We start from the raw sequence: 19,769 nt of genomic DNA, 5'->3' as shown, positions 1-19,769 counted from the left end.
GTATCTCAGAATCAAATAGTTACAAATATGGCATTCATACATTCATAGCACTTGCCCAAATTTAACAATGCTTTACTACAAATTCTTTTACTTTGCATCTTTTTCTTTTTCCTTACTGTAATGACACAAGTAAAGAGCAGCACACACTCTCATTTCTGGGCCTTTTCAATTACACACAACCCTTGACACAGTTTGAATTTAAAACTGAAATTAAAACTGTACAATGCATATCGAGGTTGTCTTTGCAAGCCAGCAACAACATACAAGGTTATTCATGGATAATGTTCTCCATAATTAATATTTTCAGTAAACAGAATTTAAAGAACTGAAAAAAAATTTTTAATATTATCTCCACAATATTTAGGAAAGTAGTGAATATCTGTCTTCAGATTCGTTCCCCAGACAGCTGAAGGGAGGATCTAATGAACCAGAACAACCATGAACATGAAGTTGCTGACACAAAAGTTATTCATCATAAGCAGCTGTACAACAGAAATGTGGGATGTTCCACTCTCCTCTCTTCTATAACCTGTGTGAGGCCCAGGCTCTGAGGCAAAGAACAAACTCTCCAGGGTTTCCTGGTATAACAAGGTACACAGGGTAATTTTTAGCAGACATTCTACCCCAGGCAAGCCTGACATGCAGCATCCCAAAATAGAGTCCAACTTCCCTCAGATTTTGCAAATGTCAAGGAATCATTCAGTTAATTCTGTCTCCCTGACCTCTCTTTACTTCAAAACATGCGGGTTCTCCCAGAGGTCTCTGTATAATAGATACCTCCACATGATCACAGCATAGGGTGAAATAAATACATGAAATAATATATAGGCATCAACAGATCAACTTTCATCATATGGAAAAGACATCAGTTTACCTTGAAAAATCAGACGGAAAAATATTCTGAAAGACTATGTGGAAAAACCTTTGTCAGAACTTCGAATTCTCTGGGACTCTGCACTATAAAGCTGATCACGCAGTGCAGCCTACAGGTACACACAGCATTGAACACTTTTAGGACTTCTTTTAAATTTTTCCACTTAGTTCATTCTTCTGCTCCACAGGAACAGATATCAAGCACAGGTTTCTGCTCACAGCCAAACAGACCTGTACCCACCTCACTGTGAAGAAAACTTAAAATATTTGTATGATGAAAGATAGGTTACTTACCCTACTATTACTATTACAAAATCCAATAAATTCCATCCATTTCTAACATAAGCGTTGGGGTGTAACAATAATCCATATGCTATAATCTTCAAAAATGTTTCAACTGTAAAAATTATCAGGAAGGCATATTCTACTTTTTCCTGTAGAAGACAAAAAGGTACAATAAAAGACAATGCAATGTAACAGCTTTTCACTAGCTGCAATCTGCAGTAAGAGGGTAAGTTGTATTGATCAGGACTAAGGAGATACCTCCATGGCAGTTTATTTTACAGGTTTTGTTTGCACAACACTTACTGATAACTGTACTGACAAGGTTATAATAACACAATTGTATGAGATTTTCTTGTTTTCACACTCCGTGAGAGAAAAAACAGCCCTGTCTCGGCAAACGTGGAAGTGCACTGTACCTTTGGCTTAAGCAAATAGTCCCATCCAGGTCAACAGGATTCTCTTCATTCATTAAAACCAGAAAATGCTGTAGAACAAGGCCCTGGAAATACCCTCAAAAGGTAAGCAGTAATGTACCTACTATTCATTATTTCAGCCTTTATTTAATTTGGACCTACAGAGTTCTACATAATAAGGAAGGCTAAGATAGCATTACCCCATAAAAGGAGATTCAAGAAGTTTTAAGTTGTTTAACAGGGTGTTCATTTATTTTAAACTGTCTTACAACTTTTTCATCTTAATGTAGAAGCTTACTTTGACTTATTCTTCCTTCCACATCACCACAGTTTCTTTAAATCACCCAATTATGCTTGAAGAAGTTTTAAGGTTCTGTGTCACCATCTTATACCATTCAAGCTCCAACTTCAGATTTGTTTCAATGGGGTTTTTTTTAAATGTGATTAGTTCCAACATTTTACCAGAATTCTTATTTCAGCAGAACTATACATTGAATCTCTTTTCCTAGCTAACTAGGTAATATTTTGGGGGCTTCTTCTCCTACAGTATCAGCATACTTAATTTAGATAAATTGCAGAAGTCACTGCTATCAAAACAGATCAGTTGTCTGTTCTATTTACCTTCAGACATCATCACTTCATATAATACTTTGTTTAATTACCTACTGTTACTCAAATATTACAGCCAAGAATAAAAGGCACAAAGTATATGATTCATTTTTCGAAATTGTTCAGGAACACATGATGCTGTTCATTTATCACAAGCAATAGCAGGTACAGGGACTGCCCAGTCAGGATTACCATCTTCTACTATCATACATTCAAAAAGAGCACAGACATAACACACAAAAGTACACATTCCCTATTTGTTACACATCCTGGCACCTTCATATACAACCAAACAGAAAACCAAGCCTTAACCATTTACAATTTTTTTAAAAAGGCCTTGTAATTCTCATGTGCAAGGTCTTTAACTAGGGAAGGTAGATTTCTTGTCCTCCTGAAAAGGCCATTTAAGATGTGATACATCCATAAACCTGACTCTGGTGACTGAACAGATGCAAAAGCTTATAAACCACGTACTCCTTGCCTCCAATAAGCAATACCCTGGGGTCATTACGACAGGTAAGGCTTTTTCCTGGATCTCAACTCCTGCTCAGCTCAGTCCTGTACTCCTGCCTGTTTCCTCTCCTTGGAGCACACTTCATAAACACTGTAACACTTCACCAAGGCAGCTTCTCCTCAGCTACTTTACATTTTGTATGAGATCTTCCAGTGCAGTGACACTGATGTACACTCTCCTTCGCCTCGAGCTTCCTAATACTGCCTTCAAAATTGTCGCTTCCATTTACCCATCAATTTATCACCAATCAACTACAACAATTACTGCTTAACAAGGGTGAAGTGGCCTGATAGAAGAAATGTGAATGGCTTGGGCACCAAAAATCCATCAAACCTCTTTGGCTAGAGAGCACCACAGAGATTAGAATAATATGGATTATCAGCATTCCTGAGAAACATACTCAAAAAATGCTTAAATACAAGCAAATCCTACCATGTACACATTCCACAATAACAGCTATTTTTGTCTCCCTGCGTATAACTAAGTCTGCAGCTCGGATATAGAAAGATAAATAATGTAAGACAACATAAGGAAGACAAAAATATTATGGTTGGCATTTGCTGTGGGCAAAATATATATATCAAAACCACAGTAGTGAGAGAAAAAGTGAGACAAAAGATATGTTTCATATATACAAAATTGAAATAGCTTCTTTACTTTAAAAGAACTCAGGATACAGGACTGGATGGGGCCTCCTGGTCATCATGTCCAGCGTCCTGTTCTAATGGTAAATATGTAATTTAATTCCATCCATCAGCCTACCAGGTTCCATCCTAAGAAGCATCTTTGCCCTTCACTGTTCCCCTTCAAAAAAATGTTCTGATGCTCTTCTGCTATTTGGGCTAGACACCAGTCCTGATGCCAGTGTAACCTGCCTAATGGTCACACACCCCTGCAGTTCATTTTGATGGGACAGTTCAAATCTAAACAGCTCTACCCTATCCCTTACCATCCATTTGTTCAAGAGAATATTGGTCTTGTTCCTGTTTATTTCGTTTCTTTTGTGAAAGCAGGAGTGTTTCTTATTTCCTAAACAGTATTGCAAACATTCCATTAAAGCCACACGGAAGGTGGGACAATCTCATTTTTAACCCGACCGGTGGGTTTGAGGTCAGTGCGTGTCACCTGCCAGACGGACCACAAGAAACCTTGACAGCTGCACTAACACAAGCCACATGACTCTCACCAAGGAAAAATGTGAAGTGCTGCATCTTAGGTTAAATGCAGGTTTAAAGTTGGAAGTTTTGAAGATGCAGCTACGCAAAGGTACAGCTGAGCTGATCTAATGCTGGGAAGAGTCCTGCTGGGAGCCAGGGGAAAAGGTAACTTCCAAAGGTCTCTCCCAGGTAACAGTTTTGTAACTTCTGTCATTCAAATATGATTCTAATAATCCCTCCAAGATCACAGGGGAAAGTAGGGATAGATTCAAGGCATGCGTGACTACCTGTACCCACTGCACATTCAACATTTAGAAGCTCCCACATTTTACACAACTTTGAACACTGGGAAAGTTTTTCTTCCTTTCCGAAGAAAGAAAATGTTTCTTTTCCATCCTCCTTCCCTGTTGTAAAGCATATATGTGAATGGTTCCAGATTTTGCCCCTAGAAATATATATTCATAATGGGTATAAGATAGAATCAGGGACAATGCTATTTATGTAACCAATGGCACAAGCAAAAGATGCTTTGTAAAAGCAGCCACCGGGCAATCCCAGAGCCACAGTTCCTTGAAAACCTTGAGAAAAGGAACACAGATATTTCTACACATCTACAACCAAAGAGGACTATTATTTTTCCAGTGTTTCATTTTTCCTTTCTTCCTGCTTTCCTTCCTTTCATGCTCTCACACACTCAATTTTTAAGTATCTTTTCTAAATCACAACTTGTGTCTCCCACAGAGGCCAGATGAATGACTTGGCCCTACAGTTAACAATATTCCAAGTACAGGCTGTGCTTTCCTTACAGACTGTTTGGCTCTTTAATAAGCAGGCAGAAAACAGATGTTCTCACACGAACTGCAAAGTTAACAACCTGCTCACACTCAGGAAGGTTCTGGCAGTCCCTTCTCACACTTGGGTAATTTCTTGCCAGTCACCACGAACATCAGTGGAAATTGCATATAACTTCTAACATCTATTATTGCATTTGGTTCTATATTGCATCACAAAATCAGCAGAAAAAACTGACAGCTGTAAACCTATAGAAGATATTAAGCACAACAACATGTCTGTGTTACAAAGGATCTAATCCTAAGGTTGTTTGTTCACTGATTTGGTACCACACAAAGCTGGGTCATCTCTCCTCACAGGCAGCTGATTCCTGCAAGGCTGTCTAACACTTTTGTTCATGTTGCTCAAAATCTTCAAGTCTCAGCAATCTTTTTCTGAATACATGATGCAACAGGACAGGCAAGATACAGTTCCTTTCTGAGGAAGTCCAAGGAGCTTCACTTTAATATTGATCATGAAGTACAAAATAAAGGCTACCCTTCCCCAGGGAGTTTAGGTGAAATCGTTATAACTTCATTTTCTCAAAAAACAAAACAAAACAAAAAAAACCAACCACAAACATTTGCTTTCTTATTTTAAGTAAATCAGCTTAACAGAAACCCTGTTGCTCAGGAAATCTTTTTTCCCCCCACCCTGGCCAGATGGTGTACATTAGTCATCATTTATCTCTGTATTTTCAAAATCTCTGAAAGAAACATGCAAAGCTCCTGTTACATGTCGTAAGGTGATGCACTACAACTCTGCATTTAACTTAAGATCCTTCACAAGATAATTGTTTCAAAATAATAAGTAATTAATTTGCTAAACCTTAATCTATTATGCTATGTCATTAAGCCCTCCCATATTAATTTCTATTCCCTTGGCATCAGAGATGGCAATTATTTCTTAACTGAGAAAATATATTTTTGCATCCAAAGTAACACACCTGTATCAGAGTAAAAACCTGCTTAGCAGAAGTGGCTCTATTTAAGCAAAATAAACAAACTGATCAACTTTATGAAGGTTAGACATTACACAAGATACTTTGACATTATTAATTTGGTAGGGAAAAAAAAAAGAATCGATCATGTGGTATTTAATAAGTTGAGACTGATGTCCCAGCAACATATAAAGCTGTTTATCTTTTTGACAAACAGCCATTCTGTCAAGTTCTGCCACTGGGAAAACATGGCATCTATGAGACAGAAAAGTAACTGGGTTCTGAATTTCAAAATATAATGATTTAATTTGCACCTGGTGTACCTGTATTCCTCTGAAAATCGTCTGTGACCTGCACCACAATTAAAAAAAAAAAAAAAAGAAAGGAAGTAAACCTATTTATTCCCACATGAGAAAAATGTTATAGTAGTTTCCCAATATAGAAAATGAAACAAACATAATCCATATACCTGGTAAAAAGAAATCCATATGCCTAGCTTAATTTCATCAACTTAAAAACCGGAAACTAAGTAATTCAATTCCAAGATTAGACACGTAAATTACTCTCTATTTATTAGAAGAATTAGAATTATTTATCACTCAACAATTTGGTGATAACAATTGGATTAACTATGTCTTTAGATACATAAACAAGGGAGGGAGAGTTCTAAAAACTGTATTTTAAGGACTTGTGTTCTGATCAATCCAATTAAATCACGCTGTACCTTCCTGAGCAGTCCTGATCCACCAGAGGGAATACAACTACTGGTCTCAACTATGTCAGATGTCTGCACTTGGAAGTGCAGCTTTGCCTCCTGACTGTGCTCTGCAGCAGCTTCAGAAAACAGAACCACATGCCCATCGTTAGCCCCTTTAATACACACAGACAACAGACAGGATTCCCACACTTCAAGTGCACCTGACACTTCAAGTACATGAGACCCTTTTATGTCTGACTACACTGAATGCACATAAAACCCAGGGCAAGTCTGGGCAGGAATTTGGCATCAGGCCCAGAAATATCTCCAGTCTTCTGAGACCCTTTACAGGACACCATCAGCAGTGTTACTGCTGATCCAGGTTTGGCAGTTTGGACTGGGACATCTGATAGCAAGGTTGAGACTTGAAAGTCAAAACCAAATGCAAACTCCGTATTTAGGAGTAGGAATAAGCAGGTGTTGCACAGCATAAACATTCTTACACCAGTTCTATATAAAACTAAAGGGATTTCACATCCCTAGTTCCACTGCAAGTCTCCCTCTCATAATTTTTCACTGTTTCCAAAGAGGACACAAAATCTTTTCATCTTTTTTGAACTGTGAACTGACAATCACTTGGTATAACACCAATTAACAACAGTTCCATTCTCCAGATCTCAAGCAGGCATTTGTGTTTGCAAGAGAAGAGCGTGCAATAAAACAACTCAAATACTGCAAACAAACAAAATGGATGTGCCAGTGTTACACTGAGCTGTAATTAAAATTAATGCAATTAAGCATTTAAACAACTTACATCACTGAAATAGTATCTCAACCTTCAAAGACAGTTTCAGGTAGCGGTAATGCCTTTACTTTCATCTGACAGCCTCTGGCAGTCAGCAGTAGATGAATAAGCAGACCATGTTTAACACTGTGATCACTTGTTTCATTATTTCCTGCAATCACTTCCTCTAAATGCACTGCAGACCTGCATTTCACCTTTGAATGTGATTGCTTCTCATATTCTTAATCATGTATTTTCCACTTTACTTTGCAAGTAACACAATAATGTTATTTATGTAAATGTTCTGTAAATAAGAGTTCCTACAGAAAAATGTTGCATCCAGATGACAAATTTTCCCATCAATTACCAAGCACCTGTGTGGATCCATGCTGGTTTTGTTCATGTACAAGTTCTGTTTAGTACATGTTAAGTAAGAATTTTCTGTTCATAGCATTAAACAGAAAAAAAACCCAAATTTTTTCTGTTTTCTCCTGTGTTATATTTAGGCAAAACTCTACTCTCTGCCAGGTAATACAGAATTTTGCTGAATAACAGCTAAATGAAAACAACATTCATCCATTCTGCATGCACATTCCCAAATCCACTATTTACACTCCCTTACACATCCTTTTAGAGACACAGATAACCTTCCTGTTGTTCTAGAGCAACGAGATAAATGCTGAGATTCCGAAAATTGGCTCAAATTACTAAATATGTAACAGAGTCACCACAAATTTACCACTGAAAATTTATCAACCAAGTGAAAATGAACAAATCACACTGCAGTGACTGCACACTTGCAAGGTGTGGAAGGCAAGCTGTGGAAACATTAGCAGGTGGTGACACAGGAGCTTCAAACTAAAACCACACAACTCCCTAAATCCACACAACTCCTGTGGAAGACTGAGCCCAGCGCCAAGAATCTGAATAGCACAGCTGAGAGCAGGCCAAGTAAGCAATAAAGAATATAACTGGAACAGAATCCAATTTACTTGGGTGTCTTTCTGCCACCCTCTAATTCATGATATTCAGAAAAATAAGGTCAGCACAATAAGGAAATTAGAACAGAAGATTTGGGTATAGTGGCACATTTTACCTCACACAGTTGACTAGAGTCAGTGTCAAGGGATGAATTAAACCTGCACCTAGTAAATGCTAGTAAAACAGCATTAACATTAAACATATTTTATTGCTCACTAGCAGTTTTATTTATTTATAAGACAGCAGGTTTTAGCTAAAAACGTAAATTGTTTTTCCTTAAAATAGAAAAACTCCAGACCAAAACATAGATAGAAATTTCTTTTAAAACTGTCATAAATACTTAGCCAACCTATTCAGGCGATGATGCAATAGCCTGGATTAAACATATCCAGTTTTCCTGTGTTCACTTTCCAATAGTTTCCTAGTTTTCCAACCTGTGCACTTCCTTCTTTGACCAATACAGTTCTCCAGTGTACAGGAGTGGTTCTCACTGGTCACTTTGTGCTCAGCTTTTACACAGGAGAGTTTGCCAAAGGAAAGTCTGTCCCAACAGACAGCTTTTTTTCCAGGAGATCCTTCATGCAGCCATTCTGACATGGCATCCCAAATGAAAAGGAAGTGAAGACCAAAAAGGTAACATGTCTGTGGGTTAGGTATTCATTGACAGCTCTATAATGATCTAGTGCTGTTTTTCAAGAATGTCAAGGACTTTCCAGAAAAAAAAAAAAAAATATATATGGAGAACAGACTGGGTTTGTAGTTCTGTTCTGCACTGACAGTGTCAGCCAAGAAACAGAACAATGACATTCTTTGAGTAGGCGGTTTTTTGCCCAAGATTTATTCATCTGATTGCAAATCTAATTTCCACTTTCATTACAAAAGAACTGGGCAAATCTGATAGAACAGTTTCATCACAATACTTTACTCATTAATCTGTCAGATATATGACTACAGCAGCTCTTGGCTTTCGTCAGATTAAAAACTATGGAATGATTTGTTAAAAAACGACCCAATGGAACAGTTTGTTTTTCTAAATACTCCTAGTAGAGTAGAGATTTCCATTATGTAAGCATAAATAATTAAGTTTAGTGGGGTTTGTTTGTTTTTGATTGGTTGGTTGGTGGGGGTTTGTTTGTTTTTGTTGGGTTTTTTGTTTGGTGGGGTTTTTTTTAAAGTCTCATAAGAAAGGCTTTAAAAAACTAACACACCACACCTACCCTACGTCCTGACTTTGAGGTGAATATAGAGGGAGCACATGGTTAGGCCTGTTATTTTTTACTAGAGGTTTTCTAATCATCCTTCTCAAGTTTTAAATGGCAGAGCCCTGGATCAGTGGCCAAGCAATATCCTACACCTGCGGTTTCATTACTGCCCCTTGAAAATCATCAAGACTGAGAACATTTTCTACAACCCTCTGCTTTTGGAGAGCAGTCAACTGCTATGACCAGGCTTGGGTCTTCTGTATCAGGACAGAATTAAGGTATTATAACAAAAAAACAACAAGGGCTTTTAGAAGTACTAAGGGATGTGAATCCCTTATATCTATGTAACCACGTTAAGAAATCTGTATTGAGTTCCCACTTTCTTGTTTGATACATCCAAACATTTGATGATACGATGTGGATATGACAATTCTACACTAAGGAGCAGGTATGCTTCGTAAATAACAAGTTCCAGTGCACAATATCTAATGCTTTTCTGGGAACAACATGCCACATGCTCTATTATCTCTTTGGAATTCTTTTCTTCTAGAAACAATTTCTTAACTCCATAGATACACTTTCATTTAATCTATATTTTTAGTAGGTAAAATTACACTAAAAACCACTGAAAAAAAAATCTAGGAAGACTGCATTATTTATGAGCAGACAACCTGCCAGAGCATTAGGAGTCATAAACTATACAAGTGTCGACAGCAATGATGCCGATGAAATACATTTTCAACTAAAGGAGCAGGCAGGGTAGAACACTCCTTGTAGACACTGTTCAGAACAGCCATGTAAGCAACTGAAAACATGCATTTATCCAAACTGACAGGAGAATGCTCTACAATAGCCATGAAAATGTTAAAGCACAACTTTATCCTTGATTGTCTCAGTTTGCTGAACAAATTCTTCCTAGTACTGTTTCTTCTCCTGTGGTTGTTTTTCAACCAAATGGTTGAAGTGTCTATTGCATAAAAATTTTATTCACAATGAAAAATCAAAGCTTTTCTACTGATAAAAGACTTGGTTTTGAAAGAATGTCTTATAGCAAATAACAGATATGCAAAATTTTATGCAGTTGTAGAAACAGGTATTTCCCTGTAGCAATAAAATGCAGAGAGATTCCCATAATAACCTATAATAAAATTTCTTATAGTTCTTCCAACTTGAACAGAAGGTTCAATGAACATGGAGACATTTTCATTACACATCTGAGGGCCAGATTCCTCTGGCTGTTCCTTAACAAAGAAAATGCAGATTTGTAGAGAAAAACAGGGAGAAATATTCTCTTCTGCCCTTCGCTCCACTGCAAAGAGAGCACGTGGAGAAATACTAAGAAGTGGAACAGTTCCTTATAAACATGGAGGAGTTCCAAGAAAAATTCAAAAATAGCACAGTTAAACCATTTGTACCCAATCCACAAACAAGACCCATGATTAACTTCATATATACCTTTAATTTCATATATCTGCTTTAATTCCAGCCATGTTCATGTACAGTACTGATCCTCTCTTCTGGGAATTCATTAAAAAAATTAAAACATTTAGCTTAGTTCTAGTAATAGCACCACCATGAAGCGTTACTCCTTTCAACTTTCTACCCATAATAGAAAAGTGTTTGACCCAAGTGACACTAAATGCACTACATTTTGAAATACTACTGATATATATTGCTAAGGTATCAGGAAAACTTGCCACATTAAAAGCAAAACTGAATAAAGTTGGAAAAAAAATGTTTTGTTCACTTCCTGTGATCTGCAGATCAAACCTTACTGATAAAAACCTTCCACTTCTGATAGAAAGGAAGATATAAATCTGCCTGCCCTGAAGCCAAATTTCTTTCTTCTCTCCAGCTGAATCTGTTTTCATAGTACCTTGTGGAATGTTATGAACATTATTTGAGGTCCCTCCAGTGCCTGCTACAATTACAATTCCTAATTCTGCAAACGCCTCTGAGTGCATCTTTGTAATTTCAGAGTTGCAACACAAAATCATTTCCTTCCTCTCATTCTCATACCATTTGGCATCCCAGGAGATGTATTTAAGTTTTGAATGTCTTATTTCATTTTCCGCTTCTGCAAACAGAACACTTGATCAGGAAGATTATTTTGTTATTATTCCCATCTGAACTGCATCTAAGCCTGTTTTAATTTATTCCCTTATCTGGAATATCAGTTTTGATTTCCAGAGAACTCACTGTCCCCATCTATATATTAGGCATTCTGTCACTGTTTCAAGTTCACTTCCATTATCACTATAAGACAGTTCAAGAATACCAACACCTGCTTTTTCTCCACCTATAAAACTGCTTTACGGGTGATTTAGAATGTCATAATCCCTGTGACTTTTCTCCCGACTATTCAGTGGGACAGGCCCTAAAGCATATTTAAAAACTTGAAATTCTTGAAAGTAATTACATGAAATGAGCTGTTATCTCCCTTTTGGAAATATTCAGCTTTTCCCCCTCAAGAACCGAAGACTCTACTACTCCCAAGTAGGCAAGAAAAAACCTGTTATACTGATCAGATAAAAATCACAGAGACCAAGAGCCAAACCCAAAAAATTAATTTTTCTTCTCTCTCAGTTACATGCACAGAATTTAACATACATTTACCAAAGATCACAGAATTATCAAGGTTGGAAGAGACCTTCAAAATCATCTGGTTCATCATCAACCCACCACCACCACACCTAAACCATATCCCCAGGTGCCACATCCAGAGAACTCTTGACCACTTGCAGCAATGGTGATTCCATCTCCACCCTGGGCAGTCTGTTCCAATGCCTGACCATTCTTTCAGGGAAATTTTTTTCTAATACCAATTTGAACCTTCCCTGGTAAATTATAAGGCCATTTCCTCCCGTCCTTTCTTCTGAGACATGATAGAGGAGAACAAGCTCCTTTCACGTAGTTGTACAGAGTGATAAGATCCCTCAGAGACTCCTTCAGGCTAAACAACATCAGCAGCTCCTCAAGGGATTTTCTAGACCCTTCACCAGCTTTGTTGCCCTTCTCTGGACACACTTCAGCACCTCAATCTCTCTTTTCAAGTGAGGGGTCCAAAACCAAACACAGTTTTTCAGGGAATCTCATTGCCTAAGTGAGGTTATTTCACAGCCAGAATAGCTGATTTGAAAATTCTATTAGTCTCCCACTGTGTCAGTGATTCGAAGAAAGCTCTAAAAATTATATTATTCTTCTCTGAATTTTAGTAAGTAAAACAACTAAAATACAATTCTTTGTACCTTAATGGCCTGGGAGTTGCTAACATGCAGAAGTCAGTTTATTCTGCATATTGCTTTTTAAAATACCCATTGAATCACAAATATTTTCACAAACCACTACTACAGCATTGAGTGGCCAGAAAAACTGAGGTTTGAAATTTAGTCCTTAATATAGGATGAAGACTAACAAGAATTTAGACTCCACAGCCTTAATTCGGAATCACTTTGGAATCAGCAACCACCATTTTTCTCCCTCTTTCGTTAACTAGCAATTTTACATCATGAATTTTCTAGTGTAATTCCAACACCAGTCCCCTGAATTTGAATGAGGGTCTTCATCTCTTCTGGAAAAAAAGGCCCAAAAAGATTTGCTCTGCAAATCGAGTCCTCAAACTGAAACAAAATGCTTTGATTAAAGCTATTTCCTTTGCTTAGTGCTATTTCTAATTTACGGGTTGCCAAAGGCGCTGTTTTACTCGTGTTTCGATGGAATACTTAGCACAGCGTGAAATAGATGGCATCTCCTCTGTAGCAAAAGTGAAAGGTTGACTTCTGCCCTGGGCATCTTTTATTTTCTGTGAAAGCTTAGGGGTAGAAACTGAAGCATGATAATTGAACCTTGAAGGAAAAAGTACTGACATTATAAAAACTGCTTCTGTCAAGTGATAAATATCCTGTGCTGTGATATGTTTAATTTGTAAGAATAAATGTATAATGTTAATAAAGATTAAAAGGTAGTTATGTCATAAAAAATTGGGACACATTGGACATGCTGATAGCTAGTAAACCCCACATATAATTCCAAGTAAAGGTGCAGGTTACTATCTGACAAAACTAAAAAGGATAATTCATCTAACCTTTTAAAAAAGATAATTCAGTATTTACATTTATTATACATGGCATATTAAAAAGGTGGTTTCCATATTCTTCAGTGCCCAAGGCACAAACCTGAAAGTGCCAGTGGAAATAACAAATGATGTAACAGAAGTGTGTAAAACCCGAGGCCATGATACGTCAGAGCCAGAACCCAATGCTTTTGCTCAAGTGACACACACACAAACTTGCATTCCGAGGTTTTGCCTCTTTTTTTTTTTTTTTTCCCCTTTGGTTCAAGCTCTCACAGCAGCAAACTCCTAGTGAGGTGTGTCAGAACTAATGTAGCTGAATGTAGTTCACTGTAATTGAAAGTAATTCATGCTGTCACATTTACTGTAACGAGAGGTCACATCTCCCGGGCCATAAATGTTGTTCACATTAATCGTAACTGACACCTCCCTCCTCCTTCAGGGACACGCAGCCATATTACATGGCTTAGTTCACATCCTTTTCAAGCATCTGAACTTCTTTATGTTTGGCTGGTTTTGGGGCTTGTTTTGGGTCTAATGTTTTTTGGGGGTTTTGTGGGGTTTTTTTTGGTTGTTTGGGGTTTTTTTAACATAAAAATAGGCAAAAACACCAGCAACAAATTCAGCCTCGTACATGGTGAACAAGTCATCTCACAGAAAAGTATGCAACAATAGTTATAATTACCCTGATCTCCAAAAATCTCACAGATTACTAAAAATTATGACCTAAAATCTGACTATTCTGGAAACAAAACCAGTTCTTAAGTTATAAATACACAGAGGTCACATTCAAAAGCAGTAAGTAAAATGTAACATCCTTTGTAACTACCAAGTGGACTACCCAAATTAATTTCTTACTAACGCCTAAATATATTGAGATTTAGGAAACAATGTATTTATTTTGGAAGGTTTAAAATCTGTATTAATAATACCAGGGGATGAACCTCTATTGTCAGTATGACTGTGTATTTCAACTATGACAGCATTTCCTCATAAACCAGTTTATTCATTTTCTTAGAGCATATAAGACTAAATCCTAATCATAATTAACAGTGTATACAAAGTGACTAGCTTTTAATCTGCATGCTTAGTTTACCCTGGACATAGAGTTAAAAGATGAAAGGTGCCAAAGGAGGAAAAGTGGAATGTAAAAACAGTGGCAGGAGTACAATGGGCTTGTTGACAAGAGAATAACCTTTGTTTCATAGTTTTGTTTTGGTCGGGTTGACCAACAATCTGGGTTTTTTCCTTGAAAAGTTAAGCACCTGAGCCACAACTCACAAGTGGCACCTTAGCTCCGATTTAAAAGCGTACGTTTGGGAGTTTTCTTCAAACAGATACTTATGGGAATGCAAAATGTAAATTGCCATTTATTCACAGCAACAATCAATAATGTTTGCTACGCAAAGGTTCACTGATGACTCTCAGAGTTATGTATTAAAACACTGAAAAACAGAAAAACAAGAATAAAAAACCAGTTTCATTTCTACAGTAGGTTAAAGTAATGCTGTTTTTTGAAAGTCAGGTTAGACTTAAAGTTATAATTATTTAAAATGGATCATAGCTCCACAAGAAAAATCAATTGCTTAATTTCCTCTAGCACAAGTCCGTAACAATACCACTGAAATCAGATAAATTAGATGAGTATATACATTTTTTGAGAATCAATGCTGAAAGATTCCAAACTCGCTATCTATCACAGAGCACAACTCTTCAGGCATAAGTAAAAGTGATGCTTTTAGAGATCTACCTTTTCTGCTGTCTGACAATGGCATTTAGTTTTGGGGAGCATCCAGCAATTGTGCAATTTCTACAGTAGTATTTGGTGTAGAGACACATAAAACATTGCAGTGATCCCTGCAGCAAAAGTTAGCTGAAAGACCCAGTCCCACTCCTCCATGGTAAAGAAACATCAACACCAAAAAACACATAATTTCACTGAAATACAAAGGTCATAATACAGTTATCCCTCTTCCTTATGATTAACCTTAACTACTGTTACATTTTTAAAGTTACCCAACACTTTTCAGAAACAAATCCTGGTTTTGCTTCAAAGCAAGTAAGCACTTCATGTTATTATTTCCATGCTATTACATAATATTTGTCCTGCACCAGTATTTACAACACCCTTGATCGCTCTCATTGTACCAAATATGATCAAGAAGAATAAAAACATGATTTATATTTAAAATAGTTCTCCACTTCAGTCTTACTTGCATTACAATTTCATCAGGTTCTTTTTCTGTATAAGACACTTTGGCACTTCTGCCCAAATACCTTATTTATTCCTAATTCCACAAGTTATCATTAATCTATATATTTCCAATATATTATCCCTTAGGAAAGGAGCTCAAAAAAAATCAGTGACACTAGATTCCAATAAATCCTCATTGCCACTAATACCCCAGCATTACAAAAAGTATACACAGTGAAATATCTTTGAGTTTTTCTAACTAGGAATGGGACTTTGCATTAGACACCCTATCCTTCCTGTTCTATAAAGAATAAGCCAGGAAGTAAAAATACATTTAGATAATAAAATATGCAGAGCTACTGAGTCCCAAGAACTACAGCTATTTGAAGCAGGGCTGTTACTTGTTCAGGACTCCCAATGTACTTCAACAACCCATCAATTTTGGTGAAAAGAAGCAGCAACACTAATTAACTGTGCTGAACAAACGCTCGTTATTTCATGGGTTTGAACATATTCTAAAGCTTGCTTTTGTACAATGATGTCACAAAAAACACACAGTCTAGCATTTTATTAGCTTTGGGGGTAAATCAAGGCAATATGTCAGGAAATTCAAATCTGCCTCTTTTTCCTGTTCTATTTCTTCATTCTTTGCTGTGCTCTTTCCCAGCAGAGTTGACAGTATTGAGATATGTGAAGTTGGGGTCCAAATCCTGCCAAAATCAATGTCCTGTTCGCTCCTACTGGACTTCTGTTCCCATTTCTCACCCCTCTGGCATTTAGAAAGCTCTTCTAATCACTAATGTACCTTTACCCACAGTGAGTTGATACCCAATTGTTTTTGTGCCAACACTATCCTTTCGCCTGGGCAGCTTTTCTCTTCCCATCGTGTTCCCCCAATGAGATTCTCTCTCTCTTCAATTTTCCCAGCTGAAAAATGTCATGCTGTTACAGTTCCCTCTTATGAATTAAGTTTTCTTTACAGAGTCATCCTATTATCCTTCCTCTGCACCTATTTATTTGAATTGATCCACAAGAGGATGATTAATTTACCCTCTGTCAGAAAGCAATTTCCATGGTGTGACGAAGTCTGCACATAAATCTGTTATGTAATTTAGAGATATGAATTTCTTTTATGTCTGTTTCAGTGGATGCATTTAAACTCTGTACCTTCAAATCCTTACTTTAGGGTCAGAACTGTCACCACTTGAACTCCACCCAAGAATCAACACTAGTTTCTCCAACCACATTTGATCAAAACTACTCTTTGAAGCACCCCAGGCTTCCTTTTCAGTAGGGCACCTTAACCATTTATCCTTTCTGTAACAGCACGTAGAGTTTCTTAACACTTCACACAAGGGGAGTCCTTTCTGTGGGGATCCTTAAAAACACAGATCAATTTTCTTGGAAGAGAAAAGGATTATTCTGGTAGGTTTGCATAAAGTTATCTTTTCCCTTGTTACATAAGCCTCGATGTCTGCGCTGTCACGTATTTATCATGTCCGGAATTAAACACCATTCTCTTGTAAGTCAAAAGGTCTGAATCCAGTATTTGGAAAGTATCCAGTGATGCTTTGTTGTAGTACTGGGAGGGGTTTTTTGTGTGAAACATGTTGGGCAAATGTAAAGCCTTTTTACTACTGTTAGAAGATACGGTTAGATTAGGTCTTCAGGCCACACACTTCGTAGTTTAGATTCCATGACGGCAACAAGCCATGAGAAGAGCAGAAAGAAGCTAGTCAGGCAATCAACCTTGGGAATATTAAAAACTTAACGTTTCTGTAAGCAATGCTTCATATGGAAAGGAGGAACAATAGCTTTTTTTAACCTTTACTTGCAGTCTTCCCAAAGTATGTTCATCAGGCACTATGCTGTGTAGTTGTTTATTTGCATAGTTTCTACAGCATACACTGACACAGGTCATTGAAAATGCTGTCATTTGTTCTTTGCCTGTCTCTGGAATGTGCACCCTTTCACCTTAACTTGTGCTCCCCAAAATAACAAATACTACAGACAGCACCACTCTAATACTACTTAGCCCAGGTGACAGGACATCATTTGGATGTTGGACCATCAATTATTGCACCATCTACCAAGAATAGTGGAGTACTAAAGACATTTTATGCCCCACTTAGATTTTGGTTCGTTACATAAGAAAGGGCAGCACAGATGTGTTATCAAAAAAAAGTTAAATTAAAGGGCATATTTTAAATTCTGAAGAATTATGTGTGGAGACACCATCTATTCTACCCTCTGGAAAAGCATAATAAGTCTCAAGAAAAGGGTAAGACCACTTAGTTTAGTTGCTGGGTGATCCAGGGTATTTTCCAGACAAGTAGAATTCACTGCTTCCTTGGAGGACCCTCAGACACTGCAAGTTAGGTAAAGTCTGAAGTCAGGCAGCAAAATATTACTACAGTGATGGCACAAGCAAATTCACTTGATATATTGAAGACAGAATCAGATATCAATCAGACGGATATCAAGTGTCTTTGCCTCCCTACCTCCCCTTTACCTCCACATTTCACCAAATTCCACAAAACATCAGTGCAAAGCATGTTTGCAAAGAGGTAAGAAAAAATACCCCATGTTTGCTTAAACACATTACTGAGTTTTCTAGCTCTAAGCTAGAGAATAATACTTAGAGTTCACTTATTGTGACATAACTTTAGATTGTCTCTCACAACAGATATTTTCCTTCTATACTCCCATTAATCTTTGATCATATTTGTTCACTTAGAGTCTGAGGTAATTAATACACAAATATAATGCAAACTTTATTGCATCAAGGGCAGATGTATTTAGCTTATGAATAGCAAAGTGATCATAAGATAAATAGGCAGACTAGTCTCAACTCAGTCTAGCTGAGAAATAGCCTTAAAACTGCAGCTGCTGACAGTGAAGTCTTGACCATCTGAGAGTGAAGCCACTAACTCTGCAGCTGCACTGATCTTCATGCCCAAGCCAGGGAGCTTTAAATCTACCCTGTGTATTCTGTAACTAAACCTCTGGCTGCAGTGCATAACCAGCTAGACCCAGCAGTTTGGTAGCACCATAAAAACCCGGCACTGCCTGGCAATTCATGCAGCCTGATCTGTGCCAGCGCTCTGGTTGTCTGGGGTCTCTATTTCAGCATCTAAGAACCGTATGCAGAAATACACCTTGTGCCTCAGCATACATGGCAGGGATGAAACCAGGCATTGCAAACTGAGACCAGGAGTGGAGCCCAACACCACTCTGCTGGAGCTGGGCCAGCTAAAACACTGTTGTGTGCAGATTCCACATGCATCTCATTTTCCTTCAAGTTTCAATGGTAGCCCATAAAATACACACTTGGCCTGCATGTTGTAATACACACTCTGCATTACAGACCACTTGTACACCCAGATTACAGCCTGTACATGCTCTACACAAACTATGGTACAGAGGAGAATGACAAGTACACCGCTTTTCACATGTTGTAGATGGCAGTGACTCCTTGTAGTAGCACATTCTGAGAAGTGGGGAGAAAGTGAGATTTCAAACCAATCCCCTCAATTGGGCTTATTCCCAAATCCATCTAAATCACAGTGCAAGGATAGAAGAGTAATCTTCTGCCCTCCAAAAGCAGGCAAAGTAGGTCAGTATGACCTGGCTGTATTTCCTGACATGTTTATGTTGGCCAACTATTGCAGACTGCAAGGGAGAAAATTCAAATCTACATCCATCAGAAGCTTATCCATATGCTTGCTATACCATTGCATACAGAGCCAGAGGAAGCAAGCAGAGGTGAGAAACTGGAACTGCAAATACAGAGCTTTTTTAATTTATATCTAAATTATCCCTGACCCAATCCTAACCTAGAGAATTTCTCCTTGCCACACCACTACAATACAGATTATTACTTCTTTTAAAAAAAAATTACCTTAATTTTTTTCTTCCTACTACATTGAATGTAAATCAAAATGCAAAAATAAAAGCGTTTCCCCCCCCTCATGTGAGATGACAGTTTCCCTGTGTTGTTAATATTGAAGCTGCATCACTGACACTTTCCACAGAGATTTGCACAAAGTCTGGCTTTCAGCACAAAAACAGCATTAGGGCAAAGAGTCTGAAAATCCTGCGTGTGTTCAGTTTAGGATGAACACAAACATGAAGTTCATGTACGAGAAGATTAGTAGAGGATTAAAACTTTAAAACATAGGTGATGAGTAGGGTATAACAGGATATAGACCCTTTCA

General features: G+C 37.6%; 1 protein-coding gene across 7 annotated transcripts in view; it reads right to left on the bottom strand.

The window, feature by feature from the left end:
- CACNA1D (calcium voltage-gated channel subunit alpha1 D) overlaps window positions 1-19,769 on the bottom strand; it is a 168,950-nt gene that overhangs the window by 107,684 nt on the left and 41,497 nt on the right. For all 7 annotated transcript variants that reach the window (XM_027886267.1, XM_027886266.1, XM_027886271.1 and 4 more), the window contains exon 4: window positions 1,168-1,307. In XM_027886267.1, the coding sequence (XP_027742068.1) occupies window positions 1,168-1,307 (140 nt within the window). The remainder of the gene's footprint in view (window positions 1-1,167; window positions 1,308-19,769) is intronic.

This window comes from Empidonax traillii, unplaced genomic scaffold (genome assembly GCF_003031625.1).
Source record: "Empidonax traillii isolate 1590-97213 ecotype Southwest subspecies unplaced genomic scaffold, ASM303162v1 scaffold182:size1009393, whole genome shotgun sequence".
NCBI classification, from domain to species: Eukaryota; Metazoa; Chordata; class Aves; order Passeriformes; family Tyrannidae; genus Empidonax; species Empidonax traillii.
This window is presented reverse-complemented; position numbering and strand designations above follow the sequence as displayed.